The 18,757-nt window shown below is 37.9% G+C and overlaps 1 protein-coding gene across 3 annotated transcripts in view; it reads left to right on the forward strand.

The window, feature by feature from the left end:
* Nucleotides 1–689: 689 nt before the first annotated feature.
* GLRA2 (glycine receptor alpha 2) overlaps nt 690–18,757 on the forward strand; it is a 126,955-nt gene continuing 108,887 nt past the window's right edge. For all 3 annotated transcript variants that reach the window (XM_085323189.1, XM_085323190.1, XM_085323191.1), the window contains exons 1-2: nt 690–757; nt 2,909–3,042. In XM_085323189.1, coding sequence (XP_085179315.1) covers nt 690–757; nt 2,909–3,042 — 202 coding nt within the window. The remainder of the gene's footprint in view (nt 758–2,908; nt 3,043–18,757) is intronic.

An 18,757-nucleotide genomic window follows, 5' to 3' on the forward strand; every position in this document is an offset into this window, starting at 1 on the left:
GCATGCGCAGCAGCGCGCGCGGCGCGGCGCGGCGCGGAGCTGTCCGAGCGCTGAATTTATAGCGCGGCGCGATCACGTCTGCCTCATTCCGGCACAGGCGCCGGGGCTGCCCGCAGCCCGCACCGCCCGCTCCCCGGCGACACGGACCCCTCGCTGCCCAGGGACGGGGGAACACAAGCAAACAAACAAACAAACCAGTAAAAGGCCAACCCTGTAGCCCCTTCGTCACCTGTAAATACTCATTTTCAAAGCAAAAGGGGAATAAAACACACCGACAGCAGGCTGCTCTCAGCGTTACTCCCTTTTGCGTGATGCTCTTTGGGTAGTAGGGTTTCCTCTCCTTTTCCTTTCCTTCCCCCCCCCCCCCCATTTCTTTCTCTTTATTTTCGTTTTTTTTTCCCTCCCTCATCCAGTAAAAGCGAGGCAGGGGAACGAGCAGGTCCGACGCTTTGTCTCTTTTCTGCTGGCTGCTGGAGATGAGCCTAGGCTTGACCTGACCATGATTCCAAGGACTGGCACTTCTCTTCTACCCCCAGTTTGTAGAGATCCAGACCTTCTCTTCCTGATTGTCAAGAAAATTAATTTATTGCCGAATTTGGGGATCTAGGCAGCACCAGCACACTTTTTCCTTGCATCTCTCTGGAATCGTTTCTGGGATATTTTTCAAATCATCACAGAAAGCAGGAGGAATGAACCGGCAGCTAGTGAAAATTTTGACAACCTTGTTTGCATTTTTCTTAGAGACAAACCACTTCAGGTAGGTGATATGACTCTATCTGACGATATTTTTCAAAAGGGTTGGAAACCGTAGCTGTAAAGAAACAACATCACATTAACCTCATTTGTTTGCTGTATCTGAGAGTATTTCGTGTTCGTCTTGTATAGGCTATCCCTTTTACACTCGGAGACATCGTTGCTTGGTAACAAACACAAAAAATCTCAAGTTTGGGTAATCTATTTTCTGTTTCTTTGATTCCAAAACATGCCTTTTCATGGAGTACTAATATAGCTAAAAACATTTTTCTTCAGTTTTTCTTCTGAAATTAAATTTAATCTCTCTGCTCCCACTGAAGGTTATTTAGGAAGTTGCTTTGATTCCCTACTCCTCAAGCTTCGGGAATGATTGAACCAGTTTTGTCAGGAATTTAATTATTTGAAATTAGAGAGCTAGTCCTCTGATTTTGGGAACCCCCTGGATCAGATCAGGATTTATGCTCACTTAAATTGTCAGTACATGTGACTGTTATTTCTCTTTCTTTCTTTTTTTTTCTTTAAATTTGATAAGATGTTACTTCAATTATTGACTTTTTGTGATACAAAGCAAACAATTTGGGTTAATTAAAAAACATTTTTTCAGATGAGTTTCATTACTATATTGTATGGTACTGTGTATCTACCTGTACATATATAAAGTGTATTTGTATGTGTAATGGTGTATACAGTGTCAGAGTGAAGTAGTGTTTATATTCACAAGTTTAGGATCACAACATAACTCATAACTAGACAGTTACAAATGAAAACAGAAGTAACCTGTATTTGATCATCCCAAACAAGCATAATAGATTGTTTTCCAGTTTTTATTATCTTAACATTTTTACTCTCTAAGTGGAAAATATCTTCTATTAAATAGTGAAAAATTAAAGATATTGGCATGACACGTTGTCATTGACAAAAGCAAAAAGAAGCAACCACCCTCATGTAAATGAAATCTGAATGATGGGGGATCACACCAGGAGATTTTAGTTTTACATGGCATTTTAACAGTTCTGATGCTTTTATAAAGGGATAAAGAATCTGACATTTCCTTTGAATTTCAGTTAATCACCTGTATATCTAATTTGTTTATACTTACACATAGATGCACACACATGCCCATACACATATTCAGAGCAATATTAAAATAAAGGAGCAAGAAACACTCCTGGAACTGAGTGCTTCCTGTTGGGCAAATATTTAAACAGAGTAGTAGTGCAGAAGACACAACCATAGAACTACTTTTAATAGAGATCAAAGATCGTATTGAAAGATAGAACAATAAGATTGATTATTCAGATATCAATATAATGCAGTTTATGATGAAATCCATGTCCCTGCACACCAAATATGTTCATTGCATTCTAATTTCCTTTCCCTGGGGAACAACCTAGGGAAACCCCCACACTCCTTCTGTATAATATCTAATGTGCTTGCAATTGCTCATATGAGAAGCTTGCTCCTAAAATCTAAAAAAAGAGGTATATTCTAAGAGCTTGCATACAAACACCAGCAAATGATAACAAAGATCATTTTTATTACTTAAAGTTCATTGGTAAAGGCTAAGGTCAGATGTGGCTGATTCTGGAATCTTTTTCATGCTGTTGGGGAATAATCCAGACTTTCACCTGCATAATTTAAATCTTTGTTGGGTGGCATTTGTAAAGAACACAACTTTTCCATCCATATCCTTCCCAACATTAACAAAATCAGTAATTTTCACAGTTGCTTGGTGAATTTTGCAGGCTATTGTCTGAAAGTTTAAGACCGCTTTAGATCAGGCTTCTAAAGAGTATAGTGTTAACAGTACATATGTAAATTAAGCAACGATATGACATAGGATATCAAAGTCCCTGTAAGATTGCTTTACACTTTAAGATGAAGAGTAAATTGAATCTTCTAATGTTCTATAGCTCTAGCGAATTTCTTTTTAAAGCTGAGTTTTTCTGAATAGCAAAACTAGCCTACTACTTGAAGCTTACTTTTATTTCTAAAATGCAATTTTCTGATTAAAAATGATAATATTTTTCAATACAAATATTTATTATTACATTCACTGAAAAGAGAAAATTTTACTTAAAGTGTTATAATTTCCCCATGGCTTGAAGGTGATACAAGCTAAACAGTAGCTAATGGTGGCTAATGATTTATTTAGGACGACTTTCTGTAAAGAACATGATTCAAGATCTGGAAAATCCCCCTCACAGACCCTGTCTCCTTCAGATTTTTTGGACAAATTGATGGGAAGGACATCAGGGTATGATGCTAGAATCAGACCAAATTTTAAAGGTAAGTTTCTTTAAGACTACTGATACATTAATTGTTAACCTTTTGGATAAATTATGGTTTGGGGGCTTTACCTCTGGGTTCTGATTCTATTTTCTATAACTTAAGTTCTCTGGTGTGATAGTTTCACACACATCAGTTATCTCATGGGAAGAACTGAGAGAGCAGTGTAGGTAATAAGCGTTTAGAGCTTTGGATTTTTTTTCGTATTTATCAGTACATGACAATAATGTTCAGTTAAAGATTGTTTCTGAAGACCTTACTAATTCCAAATTTATAGAGGATTCCAGGTTCCTCACTAAATACAATTGAAATGACTTGTTTCTGAAATATTTAAGCCATACGGACCACTTACTCAACACGTCAGTGCTAAAGTGCAGTCTTCTTTAGAGCAGTATTTAAATGAAGTCTTACATTCAACTGGAAGAAAGTAAAACCTTCTCCCCCCAAAAGAGGGAGGTAGGAGTCTGGGTATTCCCACAGCAGACTTTACCCTGCTAATGTTGATTAAGTGATAAGGATCAAATTCTCAGGACCGCTGTAAAATTATAAAACATATTCTGCTTACCCCTTTCAAGACTTGAGTTTTTTTTCTTTCAAAATCTGGACTGAGGATGTGAGGAGTCACCACAATCACTCCAACGCAAACAAGCCTGTGGACTGGAGCCCTGTTTCTTAAGCATTACTATTCAGAGAAAGTTTCCATTGCTGCCATCCTTTAAATCCCCGTGGAAGTGAGCACAGGGTATCTTGTGGGTTCGGGTCAAAAGAGCTGAGAGAGAAGTTTTCATTGAAAATATTTACAACTTTTGGAGAGCTCTACAGTTCCATCTGGCTCTTTTACGTCAATTCAAAGCTCAGAATGCAGTTTTACTTTGAAAAGTGATAATTTCCTTCTTCAATATTTCCAATAGCAGTTTGCATTTGGATTCAAATCTATTGGCACTGGTGACCAAAACCGCATTTTTTACTATTTTGACCCTTGTTAGCTGTACTGTGAAAGTTGATAATATGAGCGGAACAAACAATAATTTTTAACCAGTGAGTACAACTGATAGGGAAGAAAGAGCTCATATTTCAATGAGAAAAGTGTTTAATTAAATTTCAGATCAAAGAGCAGTTTCTTCCCTCTGTTCCACATGTGAGAATTCCATTATTAGGAACAAAGTGTCTTTTCCGACTGCTTATTATGCCAAAGTGAGGGGGAACCTAGTGTGGCTTTTAGATCCAACAATCTGAAAGTTGATAATTTAGAAAAACATTGCTTCAGTCAGGGGACGCTAAAGTATTAATTTCAAAATAGTTTTTAAAGTACTTTGTAAGTTCCTGGATTGGAGCTAAGAGTTTGTTGTAAATAATATTGCATTAGGCTCTTACATTCATTTTGTGCACTTGCATTAATGAAGTTTTAGAGAATGTAAATGAAGGCAGAAGTTGCCCTGAATTAAGTAAGGTAGCATTCATTGAGGACTTTGTCTTCCTATGCCTTATATCTGATGGACGATAAAAGAAGTCTGCTTCATCTTTTGTAGCTCAGATAAAACCAGGAAATGTAGCAGTAGCTGAACACAAGAAAGCATAAAGATAGCTCCTTTATTTCTATCCAGAGTATGTCTAAAACCATTTTGTGAAAAAGGCAGAAAAAGATAGATTTGTAGCTTTGTTCATCTGATGCTCAGGTGGCTAGAGCAGAGATGGTGTGCACGATGCTGCGGGACACACGCTAAACTGCTTGGCAGACACTGCTCCTCTCTAAGTCGCGCGGTTTGTTCGTGCTGCCAACAAGAAGTCGCTACGTGATGACACCCGTGAGCCCTTGATGGCAATTAATATGCCATTTCTTATTTTTACTTTTTTAAAAAAGTCATATACCAGAGTAAGTTGGTAGTCTGCAGCAGTGTGAATTGATAAATAATTTTAGCATTTTTTCAGAATTTCACATCTCTGAGCTCTCTCTGAGCTCTCAGTCCTGTGGCAAAGGTTTTTAAAGGTTTTCTCATGTTCCTCTGCAGGATATTTTGTACCTCAGAGTTCTAGAGTGTTAAGACATGCAGTTTTGAATAGTGAAAACTTTATTAGGAGAGAACCTTTTTATTAGTCAGTATGATACATACTCCATCGTCTGGTTGCCTGAGTCTCATTAAACTTTAAAAAAATAGAAAGTACCATTGCTACAGATTGCATATTTTTTACCTTTTAAAGAATAATAAGTGTAGCTCCAGAGAGCTCCTAGTGAATTTATCTTGAATGCAATTAAGTATTATATTTTTTGCACTGTCTTTATTGCAGCCAAAACAAAACATTTCAGTTTCTTATAGAGATACTTGTTAATTTGAGACCTTTTTTGGTAATGTGGTTTATTGTACAACACTGATATTCTGAGTTGTATAACTGTATCGATGGATAAAATGTTAAATGATTACCTAATTTATAGCACTTTTTGTGTTTTTAGGCAATATATTCAAAAGTTTTTTTAAGCATAAAAGATATCTGAAGGAAGAGTTCCTTAAAATATGGATCTGCTCTCTGGTTTTAAATACAGTTTTAGGTTAATACTTTTTTCCTACATTTCACAAAAGATATTGTGGATCAAGGCAGTTGGGCCATTACTCATACATTTGTCTAAATTTTCTTCTTTCAGATCAGTTAATTACATAGCTTTCTCCTAGTCCACTATAGGGATTTTAAAATATCAGGAAAAAAAATCTGATGTTTCTGAAAAATCGGCTGAGTGGAACCCATTATTTGATACCACTGATTATACAGTAATTAAATATACTTTCATTATTGTTCTGAATTACTAGAAAACAGCAGCTATTTATTTATTTTTTTTAATAAAGGCATATATTTTTAAAAGAGAGGAAAATATTACTGGGACACAGTGTTTTATCCAGATAAATACATTTCATCATTAGTTACTGCTTTTGACTACCTGGCTTTTGTGAATTAGAAAATTCAGAAGATAGGAGCAACAGATGAAAATATAAATGTTTAGACATCAACAACACAAATCAGTGCTTAGCGCTTTTTTGCAGCAATGCTGTACACTAAAAAAATCCTTTATTTTGGTGTCTTTCTGCCTTATAAGATCATTTGAAAAAACAAAGGGGCAGATTTCTGGTTCTTGTTGGCACAATATGTGATCAAACACAACACTACCAGATGCTGAGAGATGCTGTCCCCCTGATGGATAGCTAGAGAGAAGTGCAAGAGTGACAGCTCTCAGAATAGCCTTTCTTTTAACTACTTTCTGTCAGATATTTAATGATCTTACATTTATCTTTTATGGAATTTGAATAGCCTAATAATTTATGTAAGGGCACAGAGGAGAATACTTTTAAATGTAAATATGAAGACTACAATCCAATACTAATTTAAGTCCTAAGATTCTTTCTATTGACATCAAACAGTCAATTGGTCTTTTATGAGTTGATTTGCTATTTCTTCTTCAGTTGTAACATCAGTTAATTCTGTTTGCTGCAAAATAATAAAAAGTGGAACCTGTATGATATATTTTTGCCTAAATAATTCTATTGTCCTTATTTTTAATTATAAAGATAAAAAAAATCAAACTGAAGGCTGGTACTTTCCCCAATACCCACTTTGTTCTCTTCAGCAAAAATAAAAAATGACATTGTAAGGCATCTGTGTTATAATACTAGCCAAGGATGTGTTTTCTAACTTGTAGAAACCAGAGATGGAGAAATAGTATCACAGATTATATTCACCTCAGGCTCCCTCAAGAGTGCTATGTGCAATGCTATAATATAAGGAAATAATCTACAACTTAATCACAAGATGAAATGAGGGGCTGATGGAAAGTCAGCTTGATTTAAAATTTCCTAGCACTTGTTGACCTTCAAGGGGACTAAATTATTTCCACTTTTAAACATCTTCATCTTCTAAAATCAGTTAAAACCTAAACATAAGCTAGAACTAGTTAAATACCAAAAACTAATTATCCATTAACATTACTATGTCCTTTAGGCCAAATACATTTAGAAATGTATTGGTGGTCATCCGCTCGATGGAGAGTAGGAAAGTTTGACCCTAAGGACTCCAGAACTGTGTTATTCTTTGGCATGGAAAAGGTTAACAGTGAAGATGATTGTGATTCCCTTCTATACTGAATTTCATTCTCTGTTTTAAGAATATTCTTTACCACTATTTCATTATTTGCTAAGGCATATTTTGATTTTATGCAGTTATATATAGATACCCAACAACAGTGCCCTTTAATGTTACCTTCATCACTGGATGGTGCAATGCAGTTCCTAAAACTTACTGTGAAATAACTTGCTCAAAAGCTGTTGTTTCTGAACTCAGTGAAGTCTTGTTAGACGGATGTGGTTTGAGTATGCAGTAGCTATAGTTGTAAAAGATTACTCTGTGATTACAGCAGTGTAGTATCATTTTCATGCCGAGTCAGTGGGTTTACATTTGAATAATAAACACATGGACTAAGTCATTTACTGAAAATTAGCCTGACAACTGTTACAGGAAATGGCTTATGCACTTTAATACTTTAACTCCTTGGCACCAAGAGTCATTTTTTTCCCGTATGTCCATTGCTTATTTATCTGGCCCCTGAATTGACTAGCAATGAAGTGCTTAAAAAAGCATGAAGGTAAAGCATGGTATGACATTTAAGGATGAAATAAATGACATCAGATTTAATATACAAAACCCAGCTTCTATATATGTGCTAAAAAGAGGCTTTGTCTGCAAATGTCTACATTAATCTAGACTTGACACTTTAAATACCTGCTGGAAAAACAATCTCTAAACACAAATACAAGTTGAAAAGTACACATAAGATAGGCTTTGCACCTGGAGAGTTTTATTCTCCATTGGTTAACAGCCTTTGCAAGGCCACACTTTAGCAGCTAACAACTACAGGCCGTGAAGTCAGACACAGCAAGAGTATTCAAAATAGGGTAATTTCCAATTCAGTTTGAGGCTCAGAAGAACCACATCCAGCAGAGAATCAAAACTCATCAAGACGAGGCAGGATGTAGCAAGGAATCAATAGGGCATGGGTGCAATCACCTCACAGTCCACGTGCTGAAGATTCCTTGTTGGAAGATGGAAACTACCTCGCCAGTTTTGAGACGTGGCTAGACCACTCCCATCACACTTCCTAAACATAAGTTGCTTAAGATACGCAAGCATCTGTCACTGGGGAGGCTGACTAGGTTTCTGCCTTGAAACACACCTGCAGCTTTATGCTACTTTCAAATGAAGCTAGTACAGATATCTTGCTGCACAATTTAATGCTACACAAGGATGCCTTACTAGCAGAATACTGTTTTTGCTTGATTTTGATTTATTTTTCTTCAACTGCAAGAGTATAACCAAGGAAATTATATTCAGGCCCTACTGTAAGCATGCACATTTTCATGCATGTACCTCTTTACTGCAATTATGCAAGGAATCTTTCAACTGTGCTTCTTTTAAAATTCCTGCTAAAGATGGTTATGGAACCTATTTTTCTGCCTATCTTTCTTTGACTTCAGATTCGTTTCCAGACGATCAGGAGGCTAGGGAAGATGCATGGGTTGCAGTTAGAATACGTCTAGACTTCTGCATAAGAGCCAGATAGCAAGCTCAAGCAGACCTCCGACTATCTACACTGCTTAACCATTTGCTCGTTGCTCAGATCTCTTTCTGAGGTTCCTGCAGCTAGCTTCCTCTAAAGCAAGTCAGGAAGGGTGTGAGCACTCAGCAGTATGAATACAGGGCAAACAATGCCACTTGGCCTTAAGGCCATGGATCCATCACCTGCTCTTCTTTTATTTAAAAGAATAGCCACCGAGATGAGATCTATCATACTGGTGTATTGTCTTTATTCAGAATCAGTGATTTAATTAAGAGATATCAGTGGATTTAGCTGTTGTCATGGAATATTGGTCTGCTGCTACGTAAACTGCTAAGGGAATTTATGAAAAATAAATGCCACTGCAAATCCAAAGACTTTTGATACTAAAGCAGGGGGCACTACTGTTCTGGTCTAGTTCTAATTTGTTTTATTTTCATCATATCTAGTGTCCTGTTTAGATTTAAATATTTCATACTGTTGGAGCTGATGCCCTGGAGTCACTCATTAAATGCCTTGTGTTTTGGCTGTCTTAGAAAACAAGCTATTTATATACAGAACATATAAAACATGTACACTTAATTTACTCTAAATATACATAGGCTATTTCTAAGCTACAAATCTATAACATTAACTGTTATAGTACCTAGAAATACGTATATAGAAAGCAAAAACTTGCCTTTATATTAGACGGATTCAGAATATTTTTTTTTCTTCTGGAAATATGAATATAAATCTCTGATTAAGTCATCAGAAAATATTTATCTGATGGTTCAACTCCAAATGCATTTCACAGTCTTTCATAAAAAGGATGATTTTAACAGTTTGAAGAAAAGAGCTTCCAAAGTGATACAAACAGGATGGTGCAGGGTCTGACACCCAAAGATGAAGGGTACACAGTATCTAATGTAGATAGTCATCTGTCAATCTCATTAACACCAAATCCAGGGTTAAAATGTAATATATACAGAAATATGAAGGCACAGATTCTGGGAATCATGCAGGATCTGAGCAGTACTGTTCATGAGAGAGAAGTACCAGTCACTGAGTGCTGAGTACTCAGTTACTCATAAGGGATAAATTACAGAAGCCTGATGGTTGATCTAATTTATGCCAGCTGCTAGCAATTCTCAGGTATTGCAAAGGCACAAAGACACTTTGATTACTTCTTATGCCATGGTTATATGTCAAAAACTGGCAAGAGTGGAAATATAAAAGCTCCATAAACCAATAAAGGATAGAAACTTTTAAAACAAGACTTAGATGGAATATAGGTCCTCGGACAAAAAACATGGAAATCTGCTATTCCTCTGCTATTAATGCAGAAATTTCTCACTGCTTTATTTAAAAGTTCCCTAGATTCTTTCAGTTCTGTTCCTAGTCCGCCTAGAACTGCCCCAGCCTGGCTCAGGTGAGCACCTTGCTTGTGCCTAAAGCAAATAGACTCTCTGACTATGCATCCCTCCACTTATCTTTCTTTAGGTATCTCTGATCCTGCCTTATATTCAACAGGAATAGGGTTCCTCTCAAGGTGAACCTGTGAACAACTGAAAAAAAAAAAAATGTGGCCTGTCTATAAGCCACTCTGTAGTCTACATAAATATAGTCAATCTTTGGCTCAGTTCCTCATCAGCATAAAGGGATTCGGTATCGCATCCAAAGGACTATAAATGATCCTGAGTGGCTCATTTTTCAGCAAAGAATTCAAACATCATTAGACCAGGCAGAAAATAGAATGAGAATATGGCTTTTTAGCCTTGTGATGTAGTTGATTGTCTAGGAGGGGGCAACCATGAGTCTGGACCGTGGTAACCATTACATGTTGGAGGTAGCTGGTGTAACTGCTAGAGAAAAAAGTCATAAGACCAGACATTGGGAGCCAGCATTTCTCTCCCTCTTCCTGATAATTGCCCCTACTATTAAGCTACAAATTTACATGAGTACACCTTCTCTCTTTCCCCAAATGCTGTATCCTCAATGCTTGGCTGCTCAGTAGACTGGATTCAGTGCCTCTGAAGGCCATTCACATATTTTAAGTATTTTAAAAAGTAATGATAGCTGTACTTTAAGATGAATCCAGTTACCTCTGAATAGGAGACAGTAGACAGTTTTCCGTCCTCTATACCCAAGAAACCCATAGCACTGTGGCCTGGAAGGTGAAGCTTTGCATCCCTTCAGTCTGAGGTGGTCATGGAAAATCCTAGAAATGACTTTTTCTGTTTGACTTTCCTAAACATTTGTGTTACTGGCTGCAAAGATGGCTCTGATTTAGAAGAAAAGACTGACATTCCTGTTTGCTTTTTCAAAATCAGATTGTATGTGTTTATTCAGAGGAGAACATTTTGGGCTGTGGATCCAGAACGAGGTGCCTAAACCTTACTGAGAAGCAGGTTTCAGAAGGGTCCCCCCATTGCTCCTTATTTTCCATCTGCAAATGGTACCTTGCTATCATGCTCTGCCCAAGGACTGTATAAGGTCCTTGGGATTCCTCCACAAGGACCTGGGTGTTTATGCACCAAAATGTCAGACACCACAGCTACTTCTACCTCTCATGGGACTAAGGTCTTTATCAGCTGTAGTAAACAGTTGGCTGCCTGGAGAAGTGCAGTAGTGGTAGGATGCTCTCCTCTGAAAACTAATAATATCTATTTGTAAATTTCTATCTCTCCAGATCCCAGGAATGTGCAGAAGCAACTGAGCACATCTGAGACTTGCTAAATTGTAGGAACTTTCCCTTAAAGAATAGTAATTCATATTCAATTGATACACACTGCATGAACAAATTCATTCTTCTTCTGCCCCAGGAGTATGTCTACGTGTTATCTCCCTTGCTTTTATACTTGGGAAAATACAGTTAAGAAGAGGCTAAATGCTTTCCTTAAACCAACACAGTTAGTCAGGGAAAACCTAGGATTAAAATTTATCAGATCAATACTCGTGTTAACCTGTCTCTACTGTTTACATTCCCAATGTGTGCTGTCTTTATGTCTTCTTAGGCAAGAACTAAAACTGCCTTATCAAGACTGTTATTTCTTCTTGTGCTGTTTATCAGGTCAAACACAGCATTTATCTTAAATAATAAATAAAATAATAGCAAAAGTTTGTTGTGAATGTTGCTTTAAATGCTCACATTGCAATTTAAAGCAAAATCTCTCTTTGTAGGACAGATGCGTGCAAATTAGATGTATGGAACTAAACCTGTAGCATACATATAGAAAAACTCGTATTTTGCCAGCTGTGAATGTTGCCTATTTTGTATGCATAAACACATACACATACACATGCCTAAACTGAAATGCACATGGGGGCACTCCACATAAGAGTTTCAGACTGCAGCAATTTTCTCTTCCAGACAGTAATATCTCATCACATGGAGAAGTCTGAGGTGTTAAAAGCCCTTGGTCAGTCTGGTTAGACTAGCCATCCTAAAAATAAGCATCTAGGGGAATTTTGCAGCTCTTTGGCTCCATATCCCTGGGAAAGATGATTTTGTCACAGTTTTGAGGTGTGTTTTGTGTGGTGTAAAGCACATACAATCTGTTAAAAACAGATTTTAACTTTTCTCTATGGAAGAAAAACTTAGTGGACTTATTCAAAATTCTAAGTAATTATGGTCAGATTCTGCCACATTTATTCAGGCCTTAATGTGAATGCAGTCTCATTTGGATGACCTTGTAGTTGAATCCTGCTCCACAGAACTACTACTACTAGTGATAGAATCTGGAAAGGACAATACGCCGTGACCCTGCAATGTGCTTCATGACAGTAGAGCCTTGAACCTATGTGAAAGCCTTGTCATGCTCCTTTCAGTAATACAATAAGCATCCCTCATCGAAAAGTTGATAATTTCCTTACAACAGGTGATTTGGTGTAGATAAAGAAAAAAAAAAGATTAGTTTATAAGATGTTGATTTTAGTGTAGAAAATGCTGCTTTCCTAGTTTGGAGAAGATTTCTCATTCCCTCTCCCATTTCTCCAGTCTTTTTATATGTAGGAAAAATTGATGGCTGATAAATTGCTGATAAGAGAGACAGAGAAGTGCTTTAAGGAGGACTTGCAGCTAAAAGATACAGATCTTCTTTGTATTCAGGATGTGGGAAACTGCACAAGAGGTTCCCAGAGGGAAAGAGAATTTGTTAAGGGGAGGGGATAGGAGGCTGAGCTAAATATATGTCATAATAGAGAATGGGATCATTGAGCTGAGTCAGGAGGGTAGAATTAATTTCAAAGCTATATTTTACATAGCTTGTATGGAAATGACTTGAACTATAAGGAGGTCAAAAATAGGAAGCTCCAAATAGCCAAAATGTTTTAAAAATAGTAGGAAAGTTTTTAGTGTGAGTTGTGGTGAACATATGACCGACCAGTTGCAGACTGCCATCTAGTTTTGTTGGCATTTGCCCTTACGCCTAAGTCATACCATTAGTGTAAATCCCATTGTTTATCTGTGTCCCATATATCATTTGATATATAATTCTCTAGCAGTCATAAATCAAAACCCAGTCTGTAATGCTAGCCAGGTAAACTGCTCTTTTTCTTGAATGCCTGCATATGCCTTCTGTCAGTAAAGCAAGGAATATTATGAAGATATTAAAGGAAAGGCTGGTAGAACTGTGAAATAAAGAGAATGCCCATGGCTCAGAGGAATAACAAAGAGTTAAAACATAGTCTGAGACCATGGCCATAGACAGAGACATTGACCAAGTTCTGTATTTGACATTGTGATTATTGATATTATAACTGAGCTTCCATGAATATCTGTGGTGCAAGATCAGATCCACAGAGAAGGAACAAAGAAAGAAATACAAAGAGGAAAAGGAATAAAACAACATTTAGGGATTTTTTTGAAAATAAGTGTTTTTGAGGCAAGTATGCAGAGCACAAGACTGTAACAGTTCATTCTGACTAAAAATGAAGCCTAGATCTGGTCAACAGAATTTCAATATTATTATTATCTTTTTTCGTTAAATATATTTTTCCTTTTTCCTTCTCTTCTCAGTGCCCATTTTTTACCTTGTGGTTCCATGTAGTCTCTTAGATGAGCTGGCTACCCTGAATTCATAAATTTTATTAAAAATAAAATCACCCAGGAGGAGTTTGACCCTATGCTGGAGTGCAGAATTCATGACTAGAGAGGTAATACCATCTTTTACTTAACCATATTAAGGAGTGTCTGCACAGATTATGCAGTTCACATGCTGATCAGCAGCAAATAGCTCTGTCTTCATCAGTGCAAAAGCAACTGAGCAGTTTCTCAGAATCAAGTACAAGGAATGTCCCTGATATCAGCTCCCAGTAGGCTGAAAGCCTCCTCCTTGCCATTTAGTCCTTTCAGTGAACACTATTTTGTGGTAAGACAATAAGCAGGTGCCTGCACCTCTTTATACTGTATTAAAAGCATACAATTCTATCTCCCCAAATACTGCCGATTTCTCTACTACATTGCAAGAAGGAAGACTTCAGAAAGAAATGCCTTGCAATGAGATGTTTGTCATGACTTGAGATGGAGAGATTTGATAGAATATAAAAGAAAGCTCAGGGAAAAAACGAATCTGATGGACATAGGAAGAATTCAAGCATTTATCTGAATATTTTCCAAGCTAACCTAAGTACAGAGTAACTTTGGGCTGAAGTTTCTGGTTCCTATGGGAGGTTTATGGATCTAAGATTTATAACTCACTGGATTTCAAATTTGTTTCCTCAGACTCATTTACACTTGCAAGGCTTTAGCTCTGAGATTCGCTGCACTCAGTCACAAGTGTGACTTGTGTGTGAGGTCTGTGTAGAAATATCTGAGCCAGCTTTCAAGTAATTTGCTCAGAGATGCTCCATGGCACATAGAGATGACAGGGAGCTCAGCACAAGCTATAATGCCTGAGGTTAATGGTCTTGTGAGTTCCAACCCAATACAGCTATGCTGGTAGCAGCCCTCAAACTACCTATGTGAAAGCCAGCTCCTGTGGGTTTATGCAAGCTGTTGTGACTGCTATGGCTATATATTCGTTACAGACTACTGCAGGTTAGCTTGGTAAATCAGGAGCATGTCAACTGTTTAAAGAGCTTTTCATTTCTGATCTCCTAGTTTGGGGAGCGGAATGAAATAGTACCTGAAAAATTTTCTTGTGCAGTGTCTACTAGATAACCTGTGTGCAAATATCCTATTGCAGCCCAGAGTTGACAGTAATATATGTTTCTGTTATCAGCCTTAGCAGAAAGAGGCAAAGAAGAATGAATATGTTGTACGGACTATCCTATAATTCTAAGTGCAGAGTGTTGTAGTTTGAGACTTACCTTCCTCTTCTAGTGCTGAGTCTATGGACAAAGTCATTCATTCCTGAAGCGCATCAATCCAACAATTTTCACAAGCACTTTAATGCGCAAAAAATGCATCTTAGCAGGGATTCTCCTTCCGTGAAGCGTTGATAGGATTTTACCGGCATGACTCCCATTACATTCAGCAATGGTCTAACAGCTGAAACCTCACATACCCCTTCAAAAATTCTTTACTTGCTGTTTGACTTCAGACTATGTTGAAGTATATACATAGATAACTCTAGCTGTACTTCAGAGTTCTACATTTCATTCTGGGTCTGATAGTCACCAGAGTATTTGTCTTGTATGTCTTCAATTGTATTTTCTTGAAGAAGGGCTTTCAGTTTTTTAATTAGACATGCCCTTTTTATTTTAAGGTCATGTAAGGCTGGATCTTTGCTCAGATGTTTCCTGTAGTTATCCAAGTGAAGGAAGCAACTTTTCATTTGGGAGAAAGGTTCTCTTGATGCCATTTTGTTTATTTATATTTGTATGTGTGCCTATATGCGCATTTGTGAAAATAGGCAGCCAGAACTGGAGAAAAAACAGGATTTAAGCTGCTCGTCTGTCTATAATACTGATTCTGTTCAGTGTAGCCTTATCTCTCCCTCTGCTCTGGGTAGGCTATGTTGTATAGCTTCTGCATTGTGTAGCTACTACTGCAATAAAAAGCATTGCTCAAAGATATTCCTCAGATCCTAGGTGGTATTTGGACTCTGATACCAGTGGGAATAAGTTTCCTAAAAAGAGTTTAAACATCTACATATCTTTGCAGATGTGGTTCTGTCTCTTTGAATGCCTCTGTGTCTCAGCTTTATTCTGTTCATAAATGTGTGTTGATACCACTGAATATTATTCCAAGTCTCAGCTGGACCAGGACTTGCCCAAAACTGTTGCCACATTCCTACCAGTAGAGATGGTATGCTCAGCAAACTAAGTTATTATACATGACAGATGAACTTTCAGTGGATGTTGGTTTTAGCTTGATGAAGCAGAATAATAATTTGGTTTTATCTGATTTTTCCAGCAAAATGAACTGGTGCAAAGTACCATACATATACTATATTTCGGAGGTCCCTGAGATCTCTACCATTGTGTTTATTTTTTTGTTTTTGTTTTTTGTTTTTGTTTTTGCTTAATGGGCACAATTGTCATTGATGAATAATGGCATAATGGCTGTGGTGCAGTGGGTTTTTGGTGAATGCTTCTAAAGAAGAAGAAGAAATTCTCTGTTCAACAGGCATGATTATACTTAGGGAGTCAGGCTGATGCACTCCACAAAAATCCCTTAAAAAGACTAAATGAAAGGCATCACTCACCAACAAGAAATACCATCTTGATTTTTACACCTTAGGGTAACTATGTTTTTCTGGTGCCATTACTTTTTCCTCTTGTGAGTGACACATATCCTTGGTGTTAACACTCTAGTGAAATGATATTTAAATGGAGGAAGGCACTGATTTTGCCCAAAGGGCAAAAGGAAAGGGAAAGGGAGGAGAAGGCATAGGTATTTGCAATAAAGACTACGTGTGGTCTGGGTCCTGTTTTCTTACCTGAAGCTCAAGCAAAATCGTTAAATCATGTGAATTTTCTCACCAGGGGCTAGACTATGCATTATGGCAGATTCTTGTAAAGTGTGGAAGCTGCACTGCTTCAGAAATAGCTACAGGATCCCTGTGCCTCAGAGAAACTTTCCTGGTGCATCAAAGCCTCCTTTCTCTCCCTGGCCCTATTTCCAGGATCCCTGACCCCAGGACTGGCTGAGCTGCCTTTGACAGCAATTTCCTAGCTGTTACTCTGCCTGCCTCACTCTGGAGCAGAAAGAAAGCTCAAAGGATAAATAACTTGTTCCTGTCCAATGACCATGGCCATGACTAATGACCTGTGTCCCAACAGTAGTTCATCTCTGCTGACTGACTTACAGGGATGTGCCTGCAGGTCATGAAGAGATAGTTTGGCAAGCTCTTGAAGTGGTAATTCAGGTACCCGCAGTACTGCAGCTGTGTGAGCAGAGCCCTCCATGGTGGGTAGCTCTGTTTCAGGCCTCATGAAGCCTGACTACTATCCTGGTAGTTGAAGGCTGCTCAGGTTGGTTGAGAAGAAACGGTTGTTAAGATCTCAGTTGCCTCCTGATAGCTTACCTGAACTGGCAATTCAAGAAAAGCCTCCAACAAGCTCTGCTACCCTCCCCTGCTGTGCTGGAATCTGCATTACCAATGTTTAGGTCAGTGCATGGGTCTTCCTCCTTCCCTCCCCTCCCTCATTTAAGCCACTCCATAGATGAAGGGATGCCCAGTCCTTGGTGGGATTGCTGTGTCCATGCTTTATCACCTGATCTTGTTCACTGGATTAGCCCACTCTCAGAGTGAAAAAATCTTACTCTTGTCACACAGTCCTAGTCTTTGTCCTGCTGCCTGTGGTACAGGGAGTAGGGAAGTTCAGTTCACCTTTCTCCTCTGTCTACAGAACTAAGTATACCATCCCAGATGATGGGAAAAGCTTTGTTCTATTGGCACATAGGCCAAAGTCAGAATGTGGACTAAAAAACACTACACATAGAGAAGGACACAATATTCAGACATAAGACTCTTCACAGATCCGTAAATATCCTGCCAATATTTTCACATTCATTCCATGAGCAGTTTCTGTTTCATTTCCTCTCACTTTTGCTCCCACACCTTTCTACTTTGCCCACAGTTCTGTATGCATGTGCATACTGTATTTTTTCTTGCCTTACAAAATCACATAATAAATACACGTATCAAGGAAAATTGACAAGTACCTGGGAATAAGTTAAAACTCCTTATATGATTATAATGCACATTTTACCTGTGCATTAATCTGAAACTCATGTGAAGAGTAAAAGGCTGCGAGGTTCAGCCTGGAAACTGTACACTTAAAAATGCAGAGTTTGAATGGATGTGGGAATATAGATATGACTAGTGACAATTAGGAAGATCTCCAGAGCAAGAGTACAAGTAAATCTTGACATGAGTTCACCAGATGAAGAAAACCTTGAGCCTATCTGTTATCAATATCAGAGGAGATTCGGCATAAGCTACTGACAGAGTTAACAGCTGGAATAGGCTCAGCACTCATCTTCCGGTACTTGCTATACAGCGTGGGAACTCCCTCCCATTCATCCTCCTCTGATAGCTGACAAGGAAAGGATGCCAGATGGTGGCAAGATCACAAGATCACAGCTGCACACCTTTGGTACAGGAATCATCAGGCAATACGCCAAAGCAAATCCATAGGAATAAGTTATAGGATATTCAGGGTTCCTTGCAGAGAGGTGATCAGATGAGTGTTGAGGCGTTTCTGTATTATACTTACTTCTGTAAGTATTCAGTGCCTTCGAATCATAGGATGTGAATGGCACATTATAATGTCAGGACACTTAATTTCTGGCGGATTCACACATTACCTGCTTTCTTGGCCTAACTTCTTTCCAGAAAAACGTTATTTTACCTCATGCCTCAAAAATGACTTTGACTATCTCGAATGTACTTGAAAGGCACTTGGCCTGTTAGATTGTTGCAGTCTAGGTGACAAAAGCAAAACTAGGGGAAAAAAAGGGTTTGATCATACAATATACTTAATTTCTTTAGAGGTAACATCAACTCTCTTGAGATTTTATTTTAGGCAGTAAAATCAAATTAAATGTTTCCATTGCTTTTGAAGAATTTTAGATTATTTTCACAGACCTCAGCTATATTTCACAGAAGTTTTTGTCTTTCATTTGAAAAGCACAATTAGATTAGACAAATCTTGCAGAAGGAGTATGATTATGTGAAATATTTCATTGGA

This window comes from Rhea americana, unplaced genomic scaffold (assembly GCF_003343005.1).
Source record: "Rhea americana isolate MKP2758 unplaced genomic scaffold, rheAme1 scaffold_82, whole genome shotgun sequence".
NCBI lineage: Eukaryota > Metazoa > Chordata > Aves > Rheiformes > Rheidae > Rhea > Rhea americana.